The sequence below is a fragment of the Electrophorus electricus genome, chromosome 10, assembly GCF_041902795.1.
Source record: "Electrophorus electricus isolate QZ-2024a chromosome 10, ASM4190279v1, whole genome shotgun sequence".
Classification (NCBI taxonomy): domain Eukaryota; kingdom Metazoa; phylum Chordata; class Actinopteri; order Gymnotiformes; family Gymnotidae; genus Electrophorus; species Electrophorus electricus.
The window spans coordinates 21,117,781-21,140,776 of record NC_137506.1 but is presented as its reverse complement, the minus strand read 5'-3'; the positions used below and the strand labels follow the sequence as shown (position 1 = coordinate 21,140,776).

The 22,996-nt window shown below is 43.4% G+C and overlaps 2 protein-coding genes across 6 annotated transcripts in view; both read left to right on the top strand.

Annotated features, from left to right (window-relative positions):
• ddhd1a (DDHD domain containing 1a) overlaps positions 1-16,884 on the top strand; it is a 20,511-nt gene extending 3,627 nt beyond the window's left edge. Inside the window, exons 3-14 of one of the 2 annotated variants that reach the window (XM_081721457.1) lie at positions 3,124-3,213; positions 6,424-6,552; positions 6,898-7,045; positions 9,169-9,281; positions 9,392-9,498; positions 9,772-10,031; positions 10,144-10,219; positions 10,596-10,745; positions 10,841-10,905; positions 11,059-11,231; positions 12,274-12,450; positions 12,620-16,884. In XM_081721457.1, the coding sequence (XP_081577583.1) occupies positions 3,124-3,213; positions 6,424-6,552; positions 6,898-7,045; positions 9,169-9,281; positions 9,392-9,498; positions 9,772-10,031; positions 10,144-10,219; positions 10,596-10,745; positions 10,841-10,905; positions 11,059-11,231; positions 12,274-12,450; positions 12,620-12,804 (1,673 nt within the window). In that variant the 3' untranslated portion in view covers positions 12,805-16,884. The remainder of the gene's footprint in view (positions 1-3,123; positions 3,214-6,423; positions 6,553-6,897; positions 7,046-9,168; positions 9,282-9,391; positions 9,499-9,771; positions 10,032-10,143; positions 10,220-10,595; positions 10,746-10,840; positions 10,906-11,058; positions 11,232-12,273; positions 12,451-12,619) is intronic. The other variant, XM_027002389.3, reaches the window with a different exon arrangement.
• Positions 16,885-19,598: 2,714 nt separating this feature from the next.
• The window catches only part of fermt2 (FERM domain containing kindlin 2), a 31,339-nt gene continuing 27,941 nt past the window's right edge, over positions 19,599-22,996 (top strand). For 2 of the 4 annotated variants that reach the window (XM_027002405.3, XM_027002403.3), the window contains exons 1-2: positions 19,599-19,817; positions 20,555-20,713. In XM_027002405.3, coding sequence (XP_026858206.1) covers positions 20,557-20,713 — 157 coding nt within the window. In that variant the 5' untranslated portion in view covers positions 19,599-19,817; positions 20,555-20,556. The remainder of the gene's footprint in view (positions 19,818-20,554; positions 20,714-22,996) is intronic. The other 2 variants (XM_027002404.3, XM_027002402.3) reach the window with 1 other exon arrangement.

Here is a 22,996-nt window from a genome sequence, read left to right as displayed (position 1 = left end):
CATTGCCTTCGCTGTCAAACCCAGCTATTTTTAACTGGTGTTTTCTAAAAGCAAATAAACACTTTCATCTTCTCATTTTTGTCTTTCATGAAGGGAAGTACGGCTCCTAGGAAGTATGGCGCTGTGAGTGTGCAATGTAACTACTTTTTTCTCTCTCACTCCCACACACTCACTCAACATTCTCTCACAGACCACACACACACAGACAGTCCCACATGATTCATTTATTTGAATAGGGCCTAAACATAGCATGGGATCTTTGCAGTTAAATTTCACTCACCCACTTCCAGGGCAGTAATTGCTTTTGATGTCAGCAAGCTTAATCACAAGACGGGGTCAGTTAGTAGGCTGACGGGCCCTCTCGGGCCCTCTTGTGGTTGCTGCGTCGGCTCGTTTTTCACTGTCTCTCAGGCTGAGGCTGGCCCGGTGTTTGGCCCTGCCCCAAACAGTGCGCTACAGTGGCCTTTCTCCATTCCGCCCGGCCAGACTCCAAGAGCATCCAGCCTGCCTGGAACATGAGCTTATGGAAATCATTGGGGTTAACCACAGAGCTAAATACAAACTTTTGGTGACATATCAGGTGTCATGCACTCAAATGGTTTATGTGAAAGAATTTGGTCATGTGTTGTGAGGTCATGTAGATTTGTCCTGGAACTCAGTTGAGCAGAGAGGGCCTTTTGTTTGAGTTTACTGGTTCAAAGCTTCAGTTGGGAACTTCCAGAAATGATGATGTGGCAGCCTGAGCAAAAGAGAAGTTCCTAAAAGAGAAGTTGTTGAAAGACCGTGCGGCAGGCCTTTTTGCTCCTGAGCAACTGATGTCAGTCAGATGCTTCTGTTACTTATGAAATTAAAGTCATAACGGTCTTCAGTATCACCATAGACCCAGAGAGGCAGGCATGATGGGCAGCATTCCTAATCATTCCTAATTTGCATTAGGAATTAGCATTCCTAATCTGATCTGTAATAATACTGCTTCTGCAGCTCTATAGCTAGGAGGCAAGAAATATTCCATGTAGCTCTTTTCATCTAATTGTAGCCTAGATGCAGCAAAACAGGCTGTTTTCCTATATGGTGTACATGGGTTAAACAGAAGTGGCCTATGTGCAGGTTTGCTAGCTGGTGACCCGTAGCAGCAGAGCGTGTCGCGGTGCCTCTGTGATGTCATGGGTTTACAGTATGCTGTCCACAGCTGACCAGGCACTGCGTCTATGGGCATGTGCCTTATTTGCATGGATGAGCACCACATTCTTTCTTATTTAGCAACACGGTGTATTTAGCAGGGCAGCAAATAAACGTATAGGCTGTCATTTCATGACACATTTGTTGGTATTTACAATTGATTTAGATCTCGACTAATAGGAAGTAAAATCAAATAAACCTTTAGTAAGTAGAAAATTAAGAGGAAACTTTTAAAACAGCCACAATGTGTTTTTTGAACCTCATACTTTGAGAAAGGAAATTTATTGCTGGTCTATTTTTAAATAAATGCTAATGAATCATATACAGCCATACGAAAGACAATTGTGTTTTATTCTGTAAATTCAGCTTTTGTTTGTTTGTTTGTTTTTGTTTGTTTGTTTGTCTTTTGCTGTAGTAATCTTAGCCAAACAAAGTGTGTGTGTTCTTGAGTAATGTGGTTGTGATGCTGGATGTGCCTGATAGGTAGCTGAGGTGCCCAGAGCTGTTCTCCTCCGGTGCTGAAGCCCTGTCCCCATCCTGCCCCACACCCAGTCTTGTGTTCTCAGCAGCTCTGCCATGCTTCTCTTCTCTGCTGAGTGTAGCACTGATGTGATTTGCAAGCCTGTTGGTTTCTTTAAGGCCTAGCGCTAATGGACAATAATAGCAGCCCGTCAAAGATGTAGTTTTAGGGCGTGGTCAGATGCCTCTCAGAATAACTGAGAGGGTGCCATCTGCTAGTGTGAGGCGGATTACTGACATCAACACATCGACAGCATTTGTGCTTGGTGTCCGTTTAGATTAAGCTGTTGAAACATTTATTAGTTAAATATTATCATCAAATTATTAGTTAATAATGCTAACGCACTACAGCACAGCAGCTAACGCACCATAGTGGCGAATAGTGGTTAATGGCCCGTTGCTGGAAGCCGGGTTACTGGTGATGGGGCCTCCCAGGGCTTTGCTCCCCTCACTCGCCCTCTATTCAGTGTCAGGATACAGATTATGATTATTACATATCAAAGGCTGATGAATGTTTCTGGTCTGTATTGTTATATGGGAGCTGTAAGAACTGTCGTATAAGCCTGAAAGAGAGGGGGATGGGGGTTTGTGTGTTTGTGTGTGTGTGTGTGTGTGTGTGTGTGTGTGTGTGTGTGTGTGTGTGTGTGTGTGTGTGAGATAGAGAGAAGATGTGATGTAAAAACTACACAGCAATTGCTCTCTTAAAGCCATCACCAGAAAACGCAAATATAGCCTTCATTTTGAATCAGCAGTGCATTGAATCTGCTTAACAATGTAGGAACACCTGAAATGCATTAGGATGTAACAGCATTTTCTTTTTATTTATGAAATATTAAACAGTAAATTCATGAAGTATTTAAATGTAAACATCTATTACACAACTGTCTTTTTCATAGGGTTTTGAATACTGTGTTTTGTCACAATACTGTCTTAATGATCATTAATAATCATCTTGACATAAGAAGAACAGCAAACATGAAAGATTTGTCCTATTTTGAGGGCAGGTGTGCAATAAGAGGTAGCTGTCCCCTGAAAGGTTTGCATGTGAAAGGTCTCTGAGACCACATTTAATGTGTTTCATTTCCCTGGGACACCATCCTGATGCATGCTCCATGATTACCATATACTAAACTCATAGTGGAGTAACCTATATTTCAAATGTAATTTATGCACAACAATAAGGATGTAGTGTTCATATATCACTAATATCACCCTAAGAGAGAGAGATTCCTTTGGGAACGCATCTGCAATAAATCTAGCTATCATGCTGCTTCTTAGATTTGAGTTTAATGTAGCCCTGGTTTTTATAAAGGCTACAGAGACCTATCAGGACTCAGGAAGTATATTATAGAGTATATCACAGAAGTATGTTACAGAGGTGACGCTTGTGACTGCCATGACTACTTACTGTTTTTGGCTTGTTAGCTCTCTCCCACTTCCATCCTTTCTACCTCCCCTCTCTGTTCAAATGGACTGGATATCAGAGGAGTGCTAAAAAGCGAAAGCGTTGCCAAGGTAATCCCAGTGTCTCTGCTCATGACCCCTTGGATCTTACCTTGTGATTGGCCTTTCTTCTTCGCTCTTTAGGTGAGCTCTGCTAGAGCTAGAACAATCCCTAGGTAAACTCATTTTCCACTAGAACAAGTCCTAGTGCTTAGAGATCCCATGTTAACTGGCCAGGGCCAAGCACAAGGACAAACAGGACTCCATGTCCATTCTCACAGTTTCTGGCCCTGACTTCTAAGCACAATTTCTAATCCTAAAGATTGGGGTAAACAGGTAAATATACTAATGATTTCTTTTAGATCTGGCTTTGTATTTCTTCTAAGCATTTGGCCTAGTTGTGGACCTAATGCCAAGGCATTTTTATTGCAGTAGGCTTAGTGAGCCTAGGTGATAGCAGCTTGCCACTGTATGTGCTGGCTATTTTCTTGGGTTGATGAGGAGGCCCTCATGCTCTGCACACATCATATCATAATTGAGATCTTTGCTTCCTAAACTAGGAGCCAAACATGTTGGCACCAGGTTAAATGGTATGATTGGCCTCATGAATGAATGTAGTGTCCACCCACAGCACAAAGTGCTGATTATAGAAGTGAAGAGAAGCACCATTAGGGCCTCTCAGCCTACCTCATTTCATCTGTACTCTGCCCCTCTGCACCATAATGGCCATTTTGTGCCCACTGGGATAAGGGAGGTGTATACCATTCATAGAATTTATTCTGACGGTAATGACTCCCTCCTACCAGAAGCAGCAACATAATCCTTACTTTAAGCTCTCTGTGGGCTGGGACTTTGTCTTAAATTAAACAGCTAAGATTCGTTTACATGCCCCATTGAAGTAAATTTCCCAAGTAAACCAAGAACCCAGCAGAGCTTGGAAGATTCGACAGTAGCCTGTTCTCATCTGCCTGGCAGTGCTGATTGGTGCAGAGGAGCGTTGTCCTGTTTTAGAGAGGTAATACTCTCATCAGGATCAAAGCGAGACCTCTCCTTCCCTCATCTGGACGGTCATCGTGGGGAGGTCCCTGCTAAATCTCTGGCCTCTCTGGTTCACTTCTGCACCTCCTGTGTACTTTTGGCTCCTTCCTCATGGACTAGACTAGCTTCTACTCACTGCCTGGAGTCAAAAATGCGTTTAAGATTCCAGGAGATCACAACACCTGAACATATTCATGTACCTGGTAAAGCAGATTTATTTAAAGTATGTTTTGAAGATCCTGAAGATGTCTCAGATTACCAGTCACATGTTTGACCTTGGTGTGTCCTCCTATTGTGCTGTAAAATGGGATTGGTTCTCCATTCATATGTGTATGTATTGTTACATACATCTGTAATCCATACTGAGGCAGCTAATGGACACTCAGCAGTATAAGATTCACCAATATCTCCAGAACATCCTGTTTTACAGATATTTCTAAAATGTGTGGTGAGGTGTTTTCCTTCAGTCTCCTGTATGTCTCCTCTTTGCTTTGACACACATGGAAATCTTTAGTGAATTTGTAGATAGTTGTGAAGCGTGACTTCTGTGGATTCTGTGGTTGTGAAGGTGATAAACATGTGATCATTCACTGATTGTAATCAGGAATGCCAGACGATATGTGGAACTGAAGATAATTTAAAATCTCTTTCCTATCGACACAAATTAAAAAAGCTAAACCAAGGTTGGTGGAATGGGCTGCTGGCGCTGATGGGCGGGAGTGGTGCAAAGCAGCTAGAATCCGGCCTGGCACAGAAGGCAGCTGGAGTCAGTCAGAGACACCTGGCACAGGCCGGGCTCTCGTGCTGAGTGGCCCGCAGCCTTCGCTAGACTCACCTTTCTCCTGCAAGGCAGTGAGTTAGGGAGAGCAACACTGAGAGTACAGCCCTAAATAGAACATCACACACACGCGCGCGCGCGCACACACATACACACGCACACATACACACGCACACACACACACACACACACACACGCACACGCACGCACACATACACACACAATCTTGGCATTCTCCTTCTTGACTCACCTGTGAGAAAGAATGCAACTAGAACAACACGTTCATTAAAAATGCTGACTTACAAATACATTAGAACACAAATATAGGCTGTATAAATATAAGGCTTCTTAGTAGCCCAATGCAGTTGTTTATACCCAGTGTAAATATATATTTACAGAGGATGGGTCATAGATGTTTATGTATCAGATTGATTGATTTGATTTCTTAAGGTTCATTTCAATCTCTAGTGTGGTGAGAATAGTGTACTCAAGTGGACACTTACACTTACATCTGTCCTCATTGTGTCTTTGCTCAGTGCTCGACAGTTCATTTCCCATTGGCCAATGGAAAGAACAGTGCCTGTTCTTACTGTGGCGGTAAGATGAGGGCCTGGAGTCACCTTCACACTTCTGCAAAGTTGCAGTCATGTGATTCACATATCCAGTGTCATTCATCAGTCATGTCTCATGTGGTTTTTCTGAGAAAGAACGGGAGACTGCTTTTTCCTTCCCTCTTGTGAGTGTGTTTCAGTTCCTACATGCTCTGTACCTGCATGCTGACACACTACAGCTGACATTCGACCCCAGTCAGGGTTCCGGTAGCCTCCAATTCCAGGCAATACAATATCACCTGAATTCACGAACCACTGTTATGGAGTCAGCTCTCATTCTTGAGAGCTGTGTTTGACTGACTAGCTGAATAAAGCCCATCCAATAAAAAGCTCCAGGTTTCCTTTTTATTCTAGACAATGAATCAAACATGGATGTGTATTATGGCCTCCAACTGCACAAGTATTTGCTGAATCTCTTCTACCAAACTGATATAAAAGAGAATGAATTCTTTCATTTTCATCATTCTCTTTAACAAATTTCTTAAAAGAGATTTAATTTGTCGTATCTGCTAAATGTTACCTTGCTAGCTAACACTGCTCACTATAGAAGTTTACTTTTCAGTAACTGCTTGTCCATGCAGAGCTCAGATAACCAAACACTTTGCTGCTCTTAAGTAACGGGATGCAGGGAGTGCATATTTTCTGTGCTGTGCAAGTATGAACTGAAATATCAAGGCATGGAGCAGAATTGGTCAGAACTAATTCTGTTCCAGTGCCCTGACTTTCTTGTGCTGTTGAACCTATATAATTACATCTACGCGTGCTATATGAATTTAGAGAATCGTCTTTCTTTATGTTTCTCTTTGTCACTGTCCACCTGTCGTGCTCTCCCTCCCCCTGCATGCCATGCATCAGCCATCCACAGCCTGAAGTTGAGTCGGAGCCACGTCGACTGGCACAGCGTGGACGAGGTCTACCTCTACAGCGATGCCACCACCTCCAAGATCGCCCGCACTGTCACCCAGAAGCTGGGCTTCTCCAAAGGTCAGTTCCTACCCAGCTGAGTTTGACCCCTGCTGCCCCCTACTGCCCGGCACTCTGCACCGTTAGCACACACACACACACACACACACACACACACACACACACCCCAGTCCCTAGATGACAGCCAGATCCTTTACCTAGATTGTTGTAACTTCAGATAAAGTAGTTATGACCCAGAATCCAACATTTCTCACCCCATCCAGTGCAAACCTTCAGTGAGAACAGAACGTAGATGCTGAAAGTCATAGGGTTTAGGCCACTCTAGACACATGAGGGGGCATTGCACTGCACAAAGCAAAAGTCAAATGGTGATGGTTGTCTTCCCCCACGCGGTGTGGGCTGCAGCGTCCAGCAGTGGCACCAGGCTCCACCGGGGCTACGTGGAGGAGGCGTCCCTGGAGGATAAGCCTCCGCACACCACCCACATCGTCTTTGTGGTGCACGGCATAGGACAGAAGATGGACAAAGACCGCATCATCAAGAACACGGGCATGTAAGTAGTCATGACTCAGCTGGGGAGACATGTGTAGACTTGTGTTTATACAACATTATTTTTGCACTTGAAATATCCTCTTACGAGCCCACAGAAATGATGTCAGACAGGTACGGAGCTACAGTAAGTGCAGGCAGGAGCTTCCTACCAGTTTGGACCAAGATCAGACTCTGCTCTAAAAATCATATATCCCGTCTTTGTCAGGTGGACTGATGCTCCAGATAGGCCATTTCTTTACTCATACAACATCAGGGTTGTTACTATTGCAGTATTGTCTGGGTGTTTCTGTTAAATCAATGCCAACTACACAGCCACAGTTTTATCTAGTTAATTATTTACACACTCTATAGGAGCTAAATTGGCATTAAATATTACCATGTGAGCCATTTAACTCATGAGTCAGTATCGCCTTGCCTGTCAAGTCTTGTGTTATAAGTAGGCGCGACCAGTATCGCAGGGTTTTAGCTGGAGAAAGTGCGGGGTGGGGGTGGGGGGCGGTAGGGGTGCAGTTGTGTAATGTGTTTGTGTACAGCCAGACTGTTCCCATAATGCACATCTGTGAAGTTTTCTCCGAAGAGTAGGACGCAGCCATGAGCACAGGCACACTCATCTAAATACATGCCTGCCTTGCTTGCTTTCGGGATGCTCAATCTGAGTCCCTTGTCTGGAATGCACAAGTCACACAGGCCATATTTCAGTGCTGTAAGAAGTTGTAATCTTCTGTCACCACCTCATGGCTTCATGCTTTTGACTCGTTAACACCAAACCCTGAGGTGGTTGGGGTTTGGGTGGAGCCACTGGAAAAGTTTCTCTCTGCATGGCCGCTCATATGCTCCCCGAGACCTGCTTTGTGGCCCCTGCTGCTTGGGTCCACTAACTTCACTAGCTTCGCTGCAGCCCTGCAGCCGACCTTTTCAAATGAAGCCTTTTCAATTGAGGATAAAGAATTGGTTTGTTTACCGCAGGGAGTGCCTATTGTTCTTGGCAGCGCATGATAATGGCCCTTTCCTCTGGGATATGTGCTTTGCCATTGTCACAGAACACGAAGAGACTTGTTTTCTTAGATGCATTCAGCTACGCCGTTTAAGTCAGGCTCAATAGGCACCGTATAGAAAATAGAGAAAGCAATGAGGACCATGTGAGTTGGAATGTAATTTAAAAGAAACTGAATGCCTGGATAAAGATCCACCCTGGACACCACCGAGCCGGTTTTCATGTGTTACGTCAATGGGTGAACAAAACTTGCTCTGCCACATTCTGCTGCTATCGTAGGTCTAGTGTAGCTACGGGTGCCTCGTAGGTCATTGTCCAATATGCTGGCCACTCTTCTGCCAGCCTCTCTTGGAGCTAGCCATAGAATGACATTTGCTAGTTAGTGCATTTTGGTATCTGCCCTCTGCTTGGCTCTTAGGGTGTTAAGATGGTAAAGTAGAGCAATCTAAGGCTTAATCCGGTGGGATTACTCACTCTTCTGCAAACAGCAGCCAGTATTAGTCCTGTGTCTCCTGTCCTCTTCGTCTCTTTCCTTTCCTGTCGGCCCCAGGACATGACTGTGTATGCTGTAATTTATACTCAAGCCCAGTAGCAGAAGCTCTCTGCAGGCGACACCTCCTCTGGGTCTTCCCCCGCTAGTCCTCTAGGCCTGAGTCAATAGTGGCTGTGCAGTCTTTCTTGGAACTGCCCAACAGGGTGTTGGTTGTGTCAGAATGTCTTTATTAAAATGTCAATTACATTCATAGTTATTTTCAGTAAACGGCGCTGTGCAAACACAGATGCAGGTGGCGGCACAATCAGAGTATGAAGCTTAATTCACCAGAATCGTACTGTAATTCCTTCTGAATGCCTTAACACAGTGATTAGTGTAAGCCGTTAGCAAGGATTACCAGAGACAGTGTTGCTATTGGCCAGCCTGTGTATGGCACAGCCACATCAGCCATTTGTGTGCGTGTGTGTACGTGTGCGTCTTAGATGCATCACTGTTCACCTAAAGGCCAATGACACTTATTGCTTTTTCAACATCAGTTTGTCAGTGTGTGTACTTTTTAACTGGCTCACATCAGCTGGTGTGCGTGTGTGTGCGCGCGCATGTGCACGTGTTTGCATGTCTTCCTGTGTGTGTTCAGGCTGCGAGAAGCTGTGAGGAAGATGGAGGAGAAACACTTTGCGGCGGAGCATTCAGAGGAGCATGTGGAGTTCCTGCCAGTGGAGTGGCGCTCTAAGCTGACCCTGGACGGAGGTACTGGTCTGCTGCTCCACCTGCAGCCTGAGTGAGTGTGTGTGTGTATGTGTGTGTGTGTGTGTGTGTGTGTGTAGAGCGCTAATGACATGCTGCTGCTGTTCCTGCAGACACGGTCGACTCCATCACCCCTGATAAGGTGCGAGGTTTAAGAGATCTACTGAACAGCAGTGCCATGGACATCATGTACTACACCAGCCCTCTGTACAGAGATGAGGTGAATCCCACTGCCCCACCACAAGTTCCCAAACAATACAAATACAGCTCAACACTCCATGTATATTACTTCTTTATGGTTGCTTGCATTTTAACCTTTAAATATCTGTACTGAAGCAGTACAGTATCTCAAATAAATGTTGATGTTCCATGCCAATGTCAGATAAATGTTGGTCACATTTGGAAGCAGTGAAATGTGATGAGGCACTTTAACCAGTGTACTTACAAGACCCACAATCCTAACCTCAAGCTCACATCCTGTGTTCCTGTGTAGATCACTAAAGGCTTAACCCAGGAGCTAAATAGACTCTACTCGCTGTTCTGCTCACGCAACCCCGAGTTTGAGGAGATGGGAGGCAAAGTGTCCATCATCTCGCACTCGCTGGGCTGTGTGATCGCCTACGACATCATGACGGGCTGGGACCCCATGCGATTCCGCCTGCAGGAGCAGCAGGAGGCTGACGAGGAGGTGCTGCGCTGGATGAGCTACGAAGAGCGCCACCTGCTGGAGCAAGTGCTGCTCACCCGACACAGGTGCTGGCATGGCTGAGCCCGCTGGTGCCTCCACGGCCTGCGTTGCGTGTGTGCTTCCTGCTCTCTTGCTGCTTCAGATCTGTAAAATAAATGTTTACTGTGTGTGTGTCAGGTTGCGAGAGCTGGAGGATCAGCTTCAGGGGCTGGAGGCCTCCAGAACTTTAGCCTTTCCTCCACTGAAGTTTAAGGTGCGTTATGACTTAAGCCGTGTTTGCACAGTGAAATGAAAGCAGACCTCCAGACCTCTAGTGCCTGTGACCATATCCACAAGCTAAAATATGTCTGACCTCAGAGTTTAACCTACCAGCCCATCTCTGTAAGAGTGAAATAAGCAGATAAGATATTTAATTGCTACGTCTTAGGTGGGACTATAGGTTTTGTGTGATTACCAGTATTTGCAAAAGCTATATAAATAGTTTCTTTCCCAGTGCAGTGTTAGTCAGTGCAAGCAGGGGTGGTGGCTCCAAAACTAGACAGTAAAATAAACAAAACATTCTCCAACTCCAAAGCTTTAATTGGAGTTCACTGCTGAGCATACAGTACTGCTCCATCTTCATCCTGCAGGTCGAGAACTACTTCTGCATGGGCTCTCCTCTGGCTGTCTTCCTGGCCTTAAGAGGCATCCGGCCGGGTAATACTGGACACCAGGACCACATCATGCCCAAATCCATCTGCCAGCGCCTTTTTAACATCTTCCACCCCACAGACCCAGTGGTGAGAGAGACGTCCTGATCTGCGGTCACGGTGGTCGTTTGGCTTGGTGAGGGACGCTGGTGCATGTTTATATTTATCTGGTCCTTTCCTGGTAGGCCTATCGACTGGAGCCTCTTGTCCTGAAGCACTACAGCAATATTTCCCCTGTCCAGATACACTGGTGAGTCCTGTCAGTTTGCAGAGCGTGATCAAAGAGGCTTAGTTTGAATTGTATTTCAGCTTCTTGTTTATTTTCCAGACTTTGTTAGGTAGAAGAAAAAGTATCTCAGGATGGATTCAGAAGGACTCAGATATTTCTGAATCGTGTCTCTAGGTGTAACACCACCAATCCCACTCCGTATGATGAGACGAGACCTACGTTACTGAATCCGGTGAAGGACCCCACGTCGGACACTGAGAGTCAGCCCAGCCCCAGCACCTCGCCTGTCATGGCACGGAGGCACTACGGGGAGTCCATCACCAACCTGGGCAAAGCCAGCTTAATGGGTATGACCACAGCTCCTTCTGTTCAACACACACATACCATTAAACAGTGACTCATTGCTGGAGTCACTGAACTGGAGCCACCTGTTTGATGTGATGGTGTTTTTTGGTCCTAATTTCTCTAACTGTATTAACCAGGTCTGAAGCTATCTGGATATTGACCAATACGTCCTTAGAGTCTGTAAATGTATCTAAAATGTGTGTACTATACATAGCTACATAGTTGTCTTGAAACTGATATCTGCAATGGTGTGGGCGTCAGCAAGTGCAGCATCAGTAATTTATAACATGAATATCCTCTTTCAAACTCTCTCTACTGACAGGAAAACCTTTAGGATTAGATCTAATCGCTATTTTTATGTAATGATATTTCTTCCTGTTTTTGTGAGTCAGTGTTTATTATGCTGCCATCTTGTGGTGAATGTTGGAACATTGGTTTATTTGTCTTCCGTAAAGTCAGAGCTACAGTGGAACCAGACAAATAAAAACAGAGCCATCTTGTGGTAAATGCTGGAAAATTACTTATTTACCTATTTGTATATAAAATGTCCTATTTTCTTTTCATAATGCCAAAGTAAAAGATTGATTTTACAGTTTTGGAAAGTCAGAAGTTCTCTCCAAATCCTTCCTCCCTCTTGATTGGGCAATATAGTTTGACTAGATTGGAATTTTTAGCTGCTGATCACATAGGCCTAGATCACAGTCACCTAGACACATTTTTGCCTCAGAACAAGAACAAGTTTTCAGGGTGTAAGTATAGTTCAATCACAGTGTTCCTAAAGTAGATCGCCTGTGTCAGCTTTAAAGTGGCATTAGCAAATGGAAACAGGAAAACAGGAACATGACCTACCATATTCTCTCCATGTCATGCAATAATACCAAGAGCCTAATATTGCAGTGCTACATGATATTGTTAGAATAAAAACATGTACATATATTGTTTTGTTCAGTACAAGTATGTACTGTATGAAGATGTGAGAAAATATTATATTATATAGTCTTGAGCACTATTGTGGTTTGTTTGTGGGCTTTGGTGTGCATGCAGGAGCGGCCAGCATCGGGAAAGGCATCGGAGGAATTCTGTTTTCCCGATTCTCGCGCTCCAGCAGCCAGCCATCAGGAGTGGACTCCGTGGCGACGGTGGAGAGCGACGAGAAGAGCCAGTCGGCGTATGGCCTGTCCACGATGTCCCACTCCACCTCAGCAGTCATGGACACTGCAGGTCTGTGCACGCGCACACATGCTAGCTTACCGCATCTCCTCACTGACACGCAGTTTGTCTGCCGCCGTGGCACTCGCGCATTAGATCAAGCTGATTAAGGACGTCTTGCCTTGAAGGCCACCCTGCTGGGGTGGTGCGGCAGTAACGGGCCATTTTTCTGTCGTTGCAGTGGAGCTGGAGCACCGCATAGACTTTGAGCTGCGGGAGGGCCTGGTGGAAAGCCGCTACTGGTCGGCGGTAACCTCGCACACCGCCTACTGGACCTCCCACGACGTGGCCCTCTTCCTGCTCACCTTCATATACAAACCCCAGAGCGACGCTCAGATGGCCCAGGACCACCTGGACCCGGAGTGAAACATGGATGTGTCCCCATGTGAACAGCTGTGTCCGTCCACCCAGAGATACAACTGTGCTGGAGCACACTCCTACTCTCACTTTGCCTCTGATGCAACTGTTTCTTTGTCATACAAAGACTGATTGCCATGTCACCTTTTGCTTGTATAGCAACCATTCCCACTAAGCACTAACCAGCACTTCACATTGGGAAAACAGTCTTTCTCTAGATTGCACCTCCTGATTGGATGGTTTTGACAGTGTTTGATGTGGGTACTCTTGAGGCCTGGGCATGGACCCTCATGGAGTGGTGGGTGAAGTACCTCCACTCCTTCCTGGCCCTCTCCTCACCCGGTCCAGCTCCCACAGCATACGCCGCAGCAAGTGGCCCAGCCTGGTCCAGCACGAGGGCCTGCACCCAGCTGCTGCGTCTCCTTCTCTCACCTGCTCATCTGCAGCGATTTTAACACTTCAAATTATGGACAGTGAAGGAGGAGAAATAAATGTATCCACATGTAAAGATGCACACGAAGCAAAAATTCAATGCAACATTCAGAGTGGGAAATAGATGTATTTATTTATCAAAATGCTAATATATCTTCAAAAAGTAGTATTTTTTGCACAGCCTTTTATGCTATTTTTTTGGAAAAAGGTATACGAACACTAAAATGATAATTTTTACTTTAATATTCCTGAAGAGGGCTGTTGCTCTTTGCTGACTAACTCTGAGGCCATATGTAAACGCACCTCCTTGTGAAACGTTCATGAAATTCTTTTTATATAAGGATATAAAATAACATTCAGCAATTTTCCTATTCCCTTGGTTTCACAACCAGTTGGTGCTGTCGTGAAACAAATTCAGAGGCACATGCATAATTATGCTTTGCATCGATGTTGAAAATGAAATTGCTGCTGTCCTGATTTTGTAGCCAAACTTGAACTCCTACCATTCTGCCTACAGTCTGTTAAGTGATGAGTCAGACCATGTGCTGGTAAATTACCACTATTGCAGAGGGGGCTAGAACTACTGTGTAGCTCTTATGGATTTACCCCTGGACATCGTACATTATGATTTTAACTCAAGCCAAATACAGAGTCGAGTGAAGAAACAGACCTACAGGAGTGTTTCAGGCGGGGACACTAACGGGTATCGCTGGGGCAAGATGATGTGTATATAGTGAATGACTGGGTTTAGTTTCAGTACTTTCAAATGTCCTTTCCCCTCGTGTGTGATAAGCAGACACTGTTTTGTTTACACTAAAACCCATAGTATATAAATATATTTATAAATATAAGTATAAATAAACATCATGTTTATTTTTTACAGATACACACACATACACACATGTATGTATATGGCCAAAATTGGATGGACACCCGACCACCTATGAGTTTATTGGACATCCCATTCCAAATCCATGGGCATTAATATGGAGTTGCTACTACTTTTTGCAATTATGAAAGCCTTTACTGTTTTGGGAAAGCTTTGCACGAGATTTGGCGTGTGAGTGTGGGAATTTCGGTCAAAACAGCATTTGTTAGGACAGGAAGGCCTGGCTCACATTCAATGTTCCATTTCATCTTAAATGTTCAGTGGAGTTGAGGTCAGGGCTTAGGATGAACAGGCTACTGGAGTTCCTCTACACCAAACCATATCTTTATGGTCCTCATGCTGAAATAACAAAGGGCTTTCTCCAAACTGTTGCCAAAATATGGGAAGCATATAATTTTCTAAGATGTCTTTGCATACTGTAGTATTAACATTAGCTTCATTAGCTTCACTGGAACCCCACACCCCTGTCCCTCCTCCACTAAACTGTACAGTTGGCAGTGTGCATTCTTGTAGGTTGTGTTCCCCTAGCAACCAGAAAAAAACAAAAAAACAACCAAATTCACCCATTAGACTGCCAGTTAGAGAAGCATGATTCATTACTCCACAGATCAAAGTCCAGTGGCGGCATCCTTTAAACCTCTCCAGTCAACACCTGTTAGAGAATTGTGCATTGTGATCTTAGGCTTGTGTGCAGCTGCTTGGCCATGAAAACCCATTTCCTGAAACCCCTGATGCACGGTTCTGGTGCCGATCATGTTTCCAGAGGCAGCATGAAACTCTGGTGAGTGGTGTAGCAGAGCATAAGCGAGGCTGACCTGCTCCACACTTCAGCACTTGGTGGCCCAGCTCTATGAGGATGACTGCTATAACACTTCAAGGTTGAACTGTTCTTGCACCTGGATACTTCCATTTAAACAATAGCACTAGCAGGGGATGCCTTTCCTCAAAATAATGTGGCCAAAGTGGCAGCCTTTGACCATGCCACATTTAAAGACATTGCACTCCTGCAGCTAGTGTTTGTTGCATGGCAGTGTGCTTCGTTTTATATGCTTGCTATCAATATGTGGCTGAAATACCTGAACACAATAATTAGGAGGCGTGTCCACATACTGTTGTCCATGTGTGTGATTGATAGTGATGTCCCTCCATTGTTGTGATATTTCACAACTAGCCAAATGTTTCCACTGCCTGTGAACCTGCTAGAGGAAGGCTCAGCGCTCATAGTCTTGTGTCTTAAAGCACCTTTGAGAAGATAAATATAAGATATGCACAGAAAAAAGAATGACTTTGTGATTTCACTTTAGCAAGTGAGTGAAATGGAGCTACTTCTCACAGGTGGCAACTTGTCTGTTTAGCGTCTGCGCTGGTTTTGAAATTCTAGAGGATTATGAGCTATGTGATTGCTCACATTTTGATGGCTGAAGATCGCTTGCCCTGTTGCACCTATTGCTGTTACATGCAAAGTCCATCTTGATCTAATCATTGCATGTGTTGTGTACACATGTGTGCATTGTGTATATTTGTGCATATGTGTGGATGCAGGCGTGTGTGTATACAGTAAGTAAGTGTAGATAAGTTAGTGTGCCTCCTTGGATTTTTTCAAATAGCCAGACTGCCTTTGAGGACCGCAGCCACTACTAGGAGGCCGACATGGCTTTTCTTTTGCACTGGAGGATGGACCAGGACTATTTATGACTCCTGTTGTTGTTGTTGTTGTTGTTGTTGTTGTTATTCTTGTTGTTGGCAACAGGAGACAGAAATTAATGAAGGACCAGACCCAGCACATACCTTAGGGCTATAAATTGCAGCAAACCAATTTAAAGAGCCCCTAAATATGCTTCTCTGTTTTTCCACTAGTTCATAGACTCCGTTATGTTCACAGAAACAGAATACAATTTTGCTGAGTTGATTGCATTGTGATTAGATTTTCCAGTTAAATGTTAAATGCCAGTGCACAAATGTCCGAGTTAGACTGCCTTACGGGGAATTTGTTGCTTTGGCTATGTTTCTGTAATTTCAAAGCATGCCTCAGACTTCCTGCATGCTCCACTCACACTGATGGGCTAATGGAATAATTCAAAACAATGACACTGTAATTTATTTATTTATTTTTGTAGATTCAGTACTAATGTTTCCACATAAATGATGATGGTTCTGGATCTCTCATTCCATAGCCTAGACAGCTCAGAGCCAAATGGTTTGTGCAAATAACTGTTATTGGCACTGGTAGCAGGTTCTGGTTCGAGTGCAACGCATCAGTGAGTAAAGATGGCAACTTTGTTCTGATGCATGCTCAGATTTTTTGAGGTTTAGTGATGTTTGAAGATATTCTTGGTATTCTTGAAAACTGGGTTACATGCTAGGTTCCATATGCTAACTTGATCCTTTTTATTTAACATTTATCCTTTAGCAGGGCATCTTGTTGTCTTAAATTATGTTTACTCATTTTTACTTTGAATTTTTACTTAGTGTCATTGTTTTTCCTTTATTTATCATTGGAAAATCATGGCTAACTGGTGCGGTATAATAAAAAATACCCTGTTCTGCAGAGTGTCTTGTAAAATTCTAGCCAGCATTGTCCACAACTGGTTATTGATTAACCAGAAACATGGAAAATATCCCAAAGGACTGTTATTTAAATGTAATCAAGACAATGAGTTGAAGAGGAGAGTTGTGCAATAACTTAAGCCTGTAATGGAAGCAGACTGCCATCCAAGTAACACTGTATTTATTTCAGTTTATTAATTAAAGCATTATGTTTTGGGGTAGCATTCTTTTTTCTTTGCACACAGCTGCAACATTGTCCTTTACATGAACCTCTATTTTTAATATCTCACTGGTGATTGAAAATAGAATAAAGTCTTAACAATGTAAGGGAGGGATGTTGAAATGTGTGTGGGATGAGCAGAATTCTTCAGTGAAAGATATTTTCAAAATATTTGGTAGAGTCTCTCAATCAATTGCCTCTTCAGGGAGGGATGGTGTGCTATTTTCATGATGATAAAACCCAATGAATGAAACACTCCCTAGTGCTTGAAATGTGCCATGTGAGGCAGAGTGCCTTGTTTGTCACTGACTTTATACTGTGTAGAATTATGCAACATGTATAATCATGCTTGGCAAAGATATAGAAGTTCAGGAAAGGTCCAGTAGGGTCCCTAATATCAAACATGCAAACTGTGAACTCAGAGCAGATTAAATTCCTAATCAAAAACTACCTCTGCTATGTTAGTCTTACAATAAACTTCCAAAAGTCATAATTAACATGCTACCTGTATGTAAAACCAAACAGAATCCCAATCAAATGATAGAAAATAATAGTCATAGTTGTATTATAAGTGTAATTCATGGTCAGTGTACATTAGTGAATGCTGGCATATCTTTGAAAGTTTATCTGCTTCTCCAGATGAACTGCAAATGACATGAACCCCTTTTTTCACAGGTCAAGTGAAATAAATATATCCCTTCTTTTGTCTGAAATCACGCCTTAGCATGGCAGCCATTTGTGTCAGACAGGATGTTGGAGATCTCTGATTCTCTTCCTACTTCCATCAGCCTCCTTCTGCTGCTCTTTTGTGTTGGTGTTTTCTGGGGAATGTGGGAATGTGATGAGCACACCCGCCGTAGACCTGTCACCCACTTCCTTCTGAGAGTTCTTGTGACAGAGAGCGAAGGCTCATGGGGTAGCAGATGAACTGAAGCATGGGGAACTCACTTGCTGAGCTCGCATTAGTGTTGCTTGTCATGTGGCTCTCACAAGTGCTAAGCACTAAAACCTTAACATGGGGTTAGAGCTGTGAGCATGGAGTGGAGTACTGTCCTGTTCAGGCCACCAGATGGCAAGGCATGCAGTGTTTTTCTTTGGTCTTTCATGATGCCAATAATGATCTCACCATTAGCCCAGCCCCAAATTTTAAGTATATTCATTTTCTGTTCCCTTTTTCAGTCCTTTAAATGCTAATCCCTCAATGCTGGATTCACAATCTGTTAAAGAGCATATTTTAGGAACATCTGCTGCTGGGAAAACCTTGTCAAGTGGAAAGCCATAGAAACAATCAGTGTTTCGAGCAGTATTTTTTTTTGTTTTCTTTTCTTTTTTGTTTTACATTCTAACAGATGTTGACCACTGGCGTAGCGTTCCACAGGTCCATGTGTGACATCACCACTCCTCCATGTGGCAGCCTCTCCGCTCCAGTGTGACTCACAGTGAGAGCTCCTCTGGCAGGCTTGTCCCCATCCACCCTCCTTTCACCCTCCTGCACTCCATCTTACCCACTGTTTACACCGTAATTAAAACACAGCCTATAAAAGGCAATGCCCCTGTTGCTAGACACTGCGGTGGGGGTCGGAGCAGCAGGGGGAGAGGTTATAAATCGCTTTGATGCAGTCCGAAGCTGCGGCCCACATTCTTGGGCTGATGAAGGTCCTGCACTGGAGAAGCCAGCAGTCCTGATGATTCATGCTTTGCTGGCCCATCTCACGAGGCCTGCTAGCACACCACAGTGCAGGGGAGAACAGCTAATGGAATAAAGAAATCACTCCATATGGCTCTTATTTGCTAGAATCTTCACCCCTTTTGTATTATGCTATACTATAGTATAAGTATATTCATTTAGATTCATTTAAACAGTAGGATGTCTGTTTTTCATTTTAATTTCATCAGTGAGTTTCTAATAATTTTCAATTTTAGATTACTGAATTGAAATTTGTATTTAATTAATAATGGGCTAATTTCTTATTAGACTTTTTTTTTAAGTGCATGAAATAAGTGGATTTACCCTGAAAAATTTGGGTTATGTGAAATTCTAATCATAACTACAGAGTAGCATATGAGGTTTAAATAAATGTTTTTTGTTTTATTTTTTATTTTGAGACAAAAGCATGCCAATTTTATTGATGTACAATAATTGAAGAAGATTGGGTTTCACTCAACATTTACAGCCCCAACCTACACTACAACCATGGTAACCATGGTAATCCAATATAAATACATCAGTGGGAGTTTTGGGGGTCATTAATTGTGCGTAACTCCCAAAACAAATCCTTGAAAATGTTTTCCGGACCGCTAGAATTATTTCCATAAAAGGAAGTCACAGTCACAGCGGTCAATAAACGATTCTCTATAGTGAAATACCGTATTAACTCTGGATATTTTGACCTGTTGCAAAGCTTTTCGTAAACTCGTTGACATGATACAAGCTGATCCTAAAATATGACCATATTTAAAATATTGACGACATCGACTAGTAATCAAGGGGTCTGTCACTTAACTCAGATCTTTAAATATCCAGAGTCGTAGGGTGGAGTAGGAACTTCAGTTTTGATTCATTCTCTATAAGAGGAAAAAACCCATTTCTCAATTTAGACAAAGAGTCGTAAGCTACATGGAGATGATGAGCACAGAGGGGGCGAGGGGAAGTGGCCAAGCTGAAGTGACCCGGACCGTTGGAAAGGAAAAGTGGGATTGGAGCAGTGAGTGACGTTATCTGGTGGAGAGAAAGAGAGGGAGGGAGAAAGAGGCGGACGCTGGACTCCATTAGCTTCAACCCCTAGGAGGTAGTTTGCGGGACTTGGACCAATTCTTTGGAAATTTTCTCCATGGTAGAATTGAATACATGATTTAAAAAGGAAAGCAGTTCAATCATTGCAACGTTGGAAGTTTAAGTGGCACTTTTGGATTTGGTTTACTTTACTTGTGAAGGTGAGTGAACGCTATTATAATTTCGTCGTTCTCAAAACGCAGTCCCTCTTTACTTAGCTTTTTGCGCGTTCTGCGTTCAGACTGAAGATGTAATTGTGTTGCGTTGATTTTCTTTCTAAAAAAAACATATCATTTCATTGTTCATTAGACATTTGTTCTATGCAACTTTTATCCTTTGTTTCTGTACAAGACGGTAAACACATGTACCCTAGCAGTTGACCTGAGAGTTTTCAATCTGAGGTCTATGCGAAGCAGGGCTGCTTACGTAATCAGCCAGAGTCTATTTCTTACCGTCGCTTTTCCCGTTAGATAGTAGAGGCCTCGCAGGTGAACCGCTCCGATAAAGGCGCAGCAGGTTTATGCTACCATATTCATTTATTATCACCTTTTTGTTGTTTTATTTTCGATTCACATCTTAGTTTAGCCTGGTCGATTTTCGTACAAAAGCTCAGATGATTTAATCATACACCTATGGCTTCCATTCACTACCAACATGTTTTAGATTGATATGTTTTAGTTCTGAACATCCTCATTTTTCAAGATTTACAAACTAAAAGCTCGAGTAGTATCTCGTACTGAAATGTTTTACGATCTTTTTTTTTCAACGGTATTCAATAGTGTTACTGCTCTTTTGGTTAGTTGTTAAAACTCTTTGCTAGATAAATGACCCAAAGAGCTTTGACAGCTGTCTCATGAAGCATCCCGCCGTCGCCGTTACTGATTGCGGTGTTTTTTAGGGATGGCGCTGGACGGTATACGGATGCCCGATGGCTGCTACGCTGACGGGACGTGGGAACTGAAGATGCACGTCACTGACCTCAACAGGGACGTTTCTTTGAGAGTTACCGGAGAAATTCATATCGGCGGAGTCATGCTGAAGCTTGTTGAGAAACTTGGTAAGCGCTTGTGTCCCTGCAAATTACTCTTAGCTAACGGTCACTATCGAGCTCATTCCACTGAAGGTCAGTCTTCAGGAGCGGCTAGTCTGGGGCTCAGAGCACAGGTTGATCAGCATGAAACAGCAATTCACATCACGGCAGTCTTAGTTTACAGTTCAGCAGTGAATGCAGACACACAAAGAAGGGTATAAAGCTTCTCGAAAATTCTACATGGTGGCTTGTTTTCCTAAGTGATGTTACTTGTCATTGTAATTTTGTATGAGTGAAGCGTAAGTTTATTGACGAATAGTGAGACCTTTGCTTGATCGATAAATCAGTCTGACTGAGGCCCTTGTAGATGCTCCACATCAGTTGTACTGCAAGTTGGCGTGCTCATCTCGTTATTTTGTGCCCTTTATGAATAAAACTGATGATTAATTGTAGGCTTTGTTCATTATTGTCCTCTAGCGAAGTCTGTGTTGGAACACAGAAATCTTGGGCCCATAGCTGGAATGTTAAATGGATATCGTTTTGATAATCCTGTCTAACCAGTTCGTAGGATGCTGTAAAAAAGAACGACAGAAAAGAAACAAGCAGACCAGACTGCCCACATGGCCTACATTTTGCAGTAGCAATCCAGTATTGGTGTTTCAGAAATGCTTTGGGGAAATGCTGAATGTGTGTGCATTTTCTGTGATGTGGTGGCTACATATTTTTAAAAGCACTGTGGTTTGACTGGCTTTCACCTGTGACCTCTACCTGTCCTCTCTGATCAGTGAAGCAAACTTGGGTTAAGCAAAATTGTAATCAGTCCATAGTTTAGCATGTAGTATACTCGTGAGCATGCCCTCTGTACTTGTCTAGTCAACCACAGGTTATTGAACTGGCACGCAACACCCAGTAAACATTTGAGGACTCGGCAGTGTTTGTATGAGAGTGGTACTGGGCTACAACCCCTGGCAATGATTAACCCCTAGCAGGAAGACCTCATGTGCACCATTGAGGGTACATGAATGTGAGAACACCTAAGCCATATTCTACATGCTCCGAAGCTCCTATGCTCGGCGTCAAACCTGTTTTTTCACTTAGAAAAAATGCATGGCGAGGCTATGGTCACCATGTCGTCACTCTGTTGGCGTGACGCGTTCAATGTCAAACCGTGATGCATTCTTGTCCTGTGTCATATCTCAGCTGTGGATGTTGGTAAAGAGCATTCGCAAGTGGAGGATTTTGGATGAAGCTGGTGCCTTTTTTTTCCCCTGACATAATGGTTTGCACCTTGCAACATTTACAGAAATGTAGAAATTAGTGTTGCATGTGTATGAATCAAATGCAAATGTTGAAAATATGTCGGCAAAGACATTGCATAAGAGCATTTATTGTCCCAGGGCTCTTTTGATTTGGTAGGCTTGTGGTGGAGAGTCGGGTCACAGAATCTTTCAGCCATTGACCTTGTTTTAATCTCTGCCTTCACCCTCTGTGACATTGTTGCTTATACAAGCACAAGCACCTTTGAATTGTCCTCATGTGAATGCTATCACATGTTCTTATGAACACTGTGATTGGTGGGCAGAGGTCAGATGACTCTCTTTTGTCGTGGGTTCCTTGTTGCTTATTGGTACTCATTTGAGAAGTTCGTCCAGCGGGTCAGTCTTTGAAGAGACTCGTGTAGATGCACACGCTCCCTGCCAGTTGTGGTGTGTCCTCTCCCACTGACATGCTCGGCTTGTCTTTTAAGTCAGTGAAGGGCTTTGCTAGGTCACCCTGCAACCCTGTTGCACTACTTTGCTTTTTTCACATTGTAGATAAGATAAGATAAAAAATGTTTGTGTGTGTGTGTGTGGTATAAAATAGAAAACATGTGCTTGTGTTCCTCTGCACGGATGTGATCTCTCAGATTTGGTACTAGTGTATCCCTCAGTGTCTAGTTTAATTAATTTAAACATGACTGGCAGCAAAATGGCTTATTGATTAGGGTGGCTGTTTCCGCCAGATCTTTTCAGGAGAGCATTATTTAAGGTTTATTGATCAGGAATGCTGGCCACATGAAGTACCACATGAAGCTGAAACATTCCAATTTTGCTGTATAAGCTGTGATCAGTCCTATCTTTCATATGGAGTCTATTGCATGACTATGGCTTCTCTTTAATAACTTTTCTTTGAGGCAGGATTGTCTCGCTATTGAACTCCGTTTTCCTGATAGCATTGTTAAATGAAACTTGGACATTTTGTAAAGATTCTGTGAGCGCTCAGTATGAATGAGAAATCCTGTCTGAAACGGGGTGCCTTTAGAACTTGTCT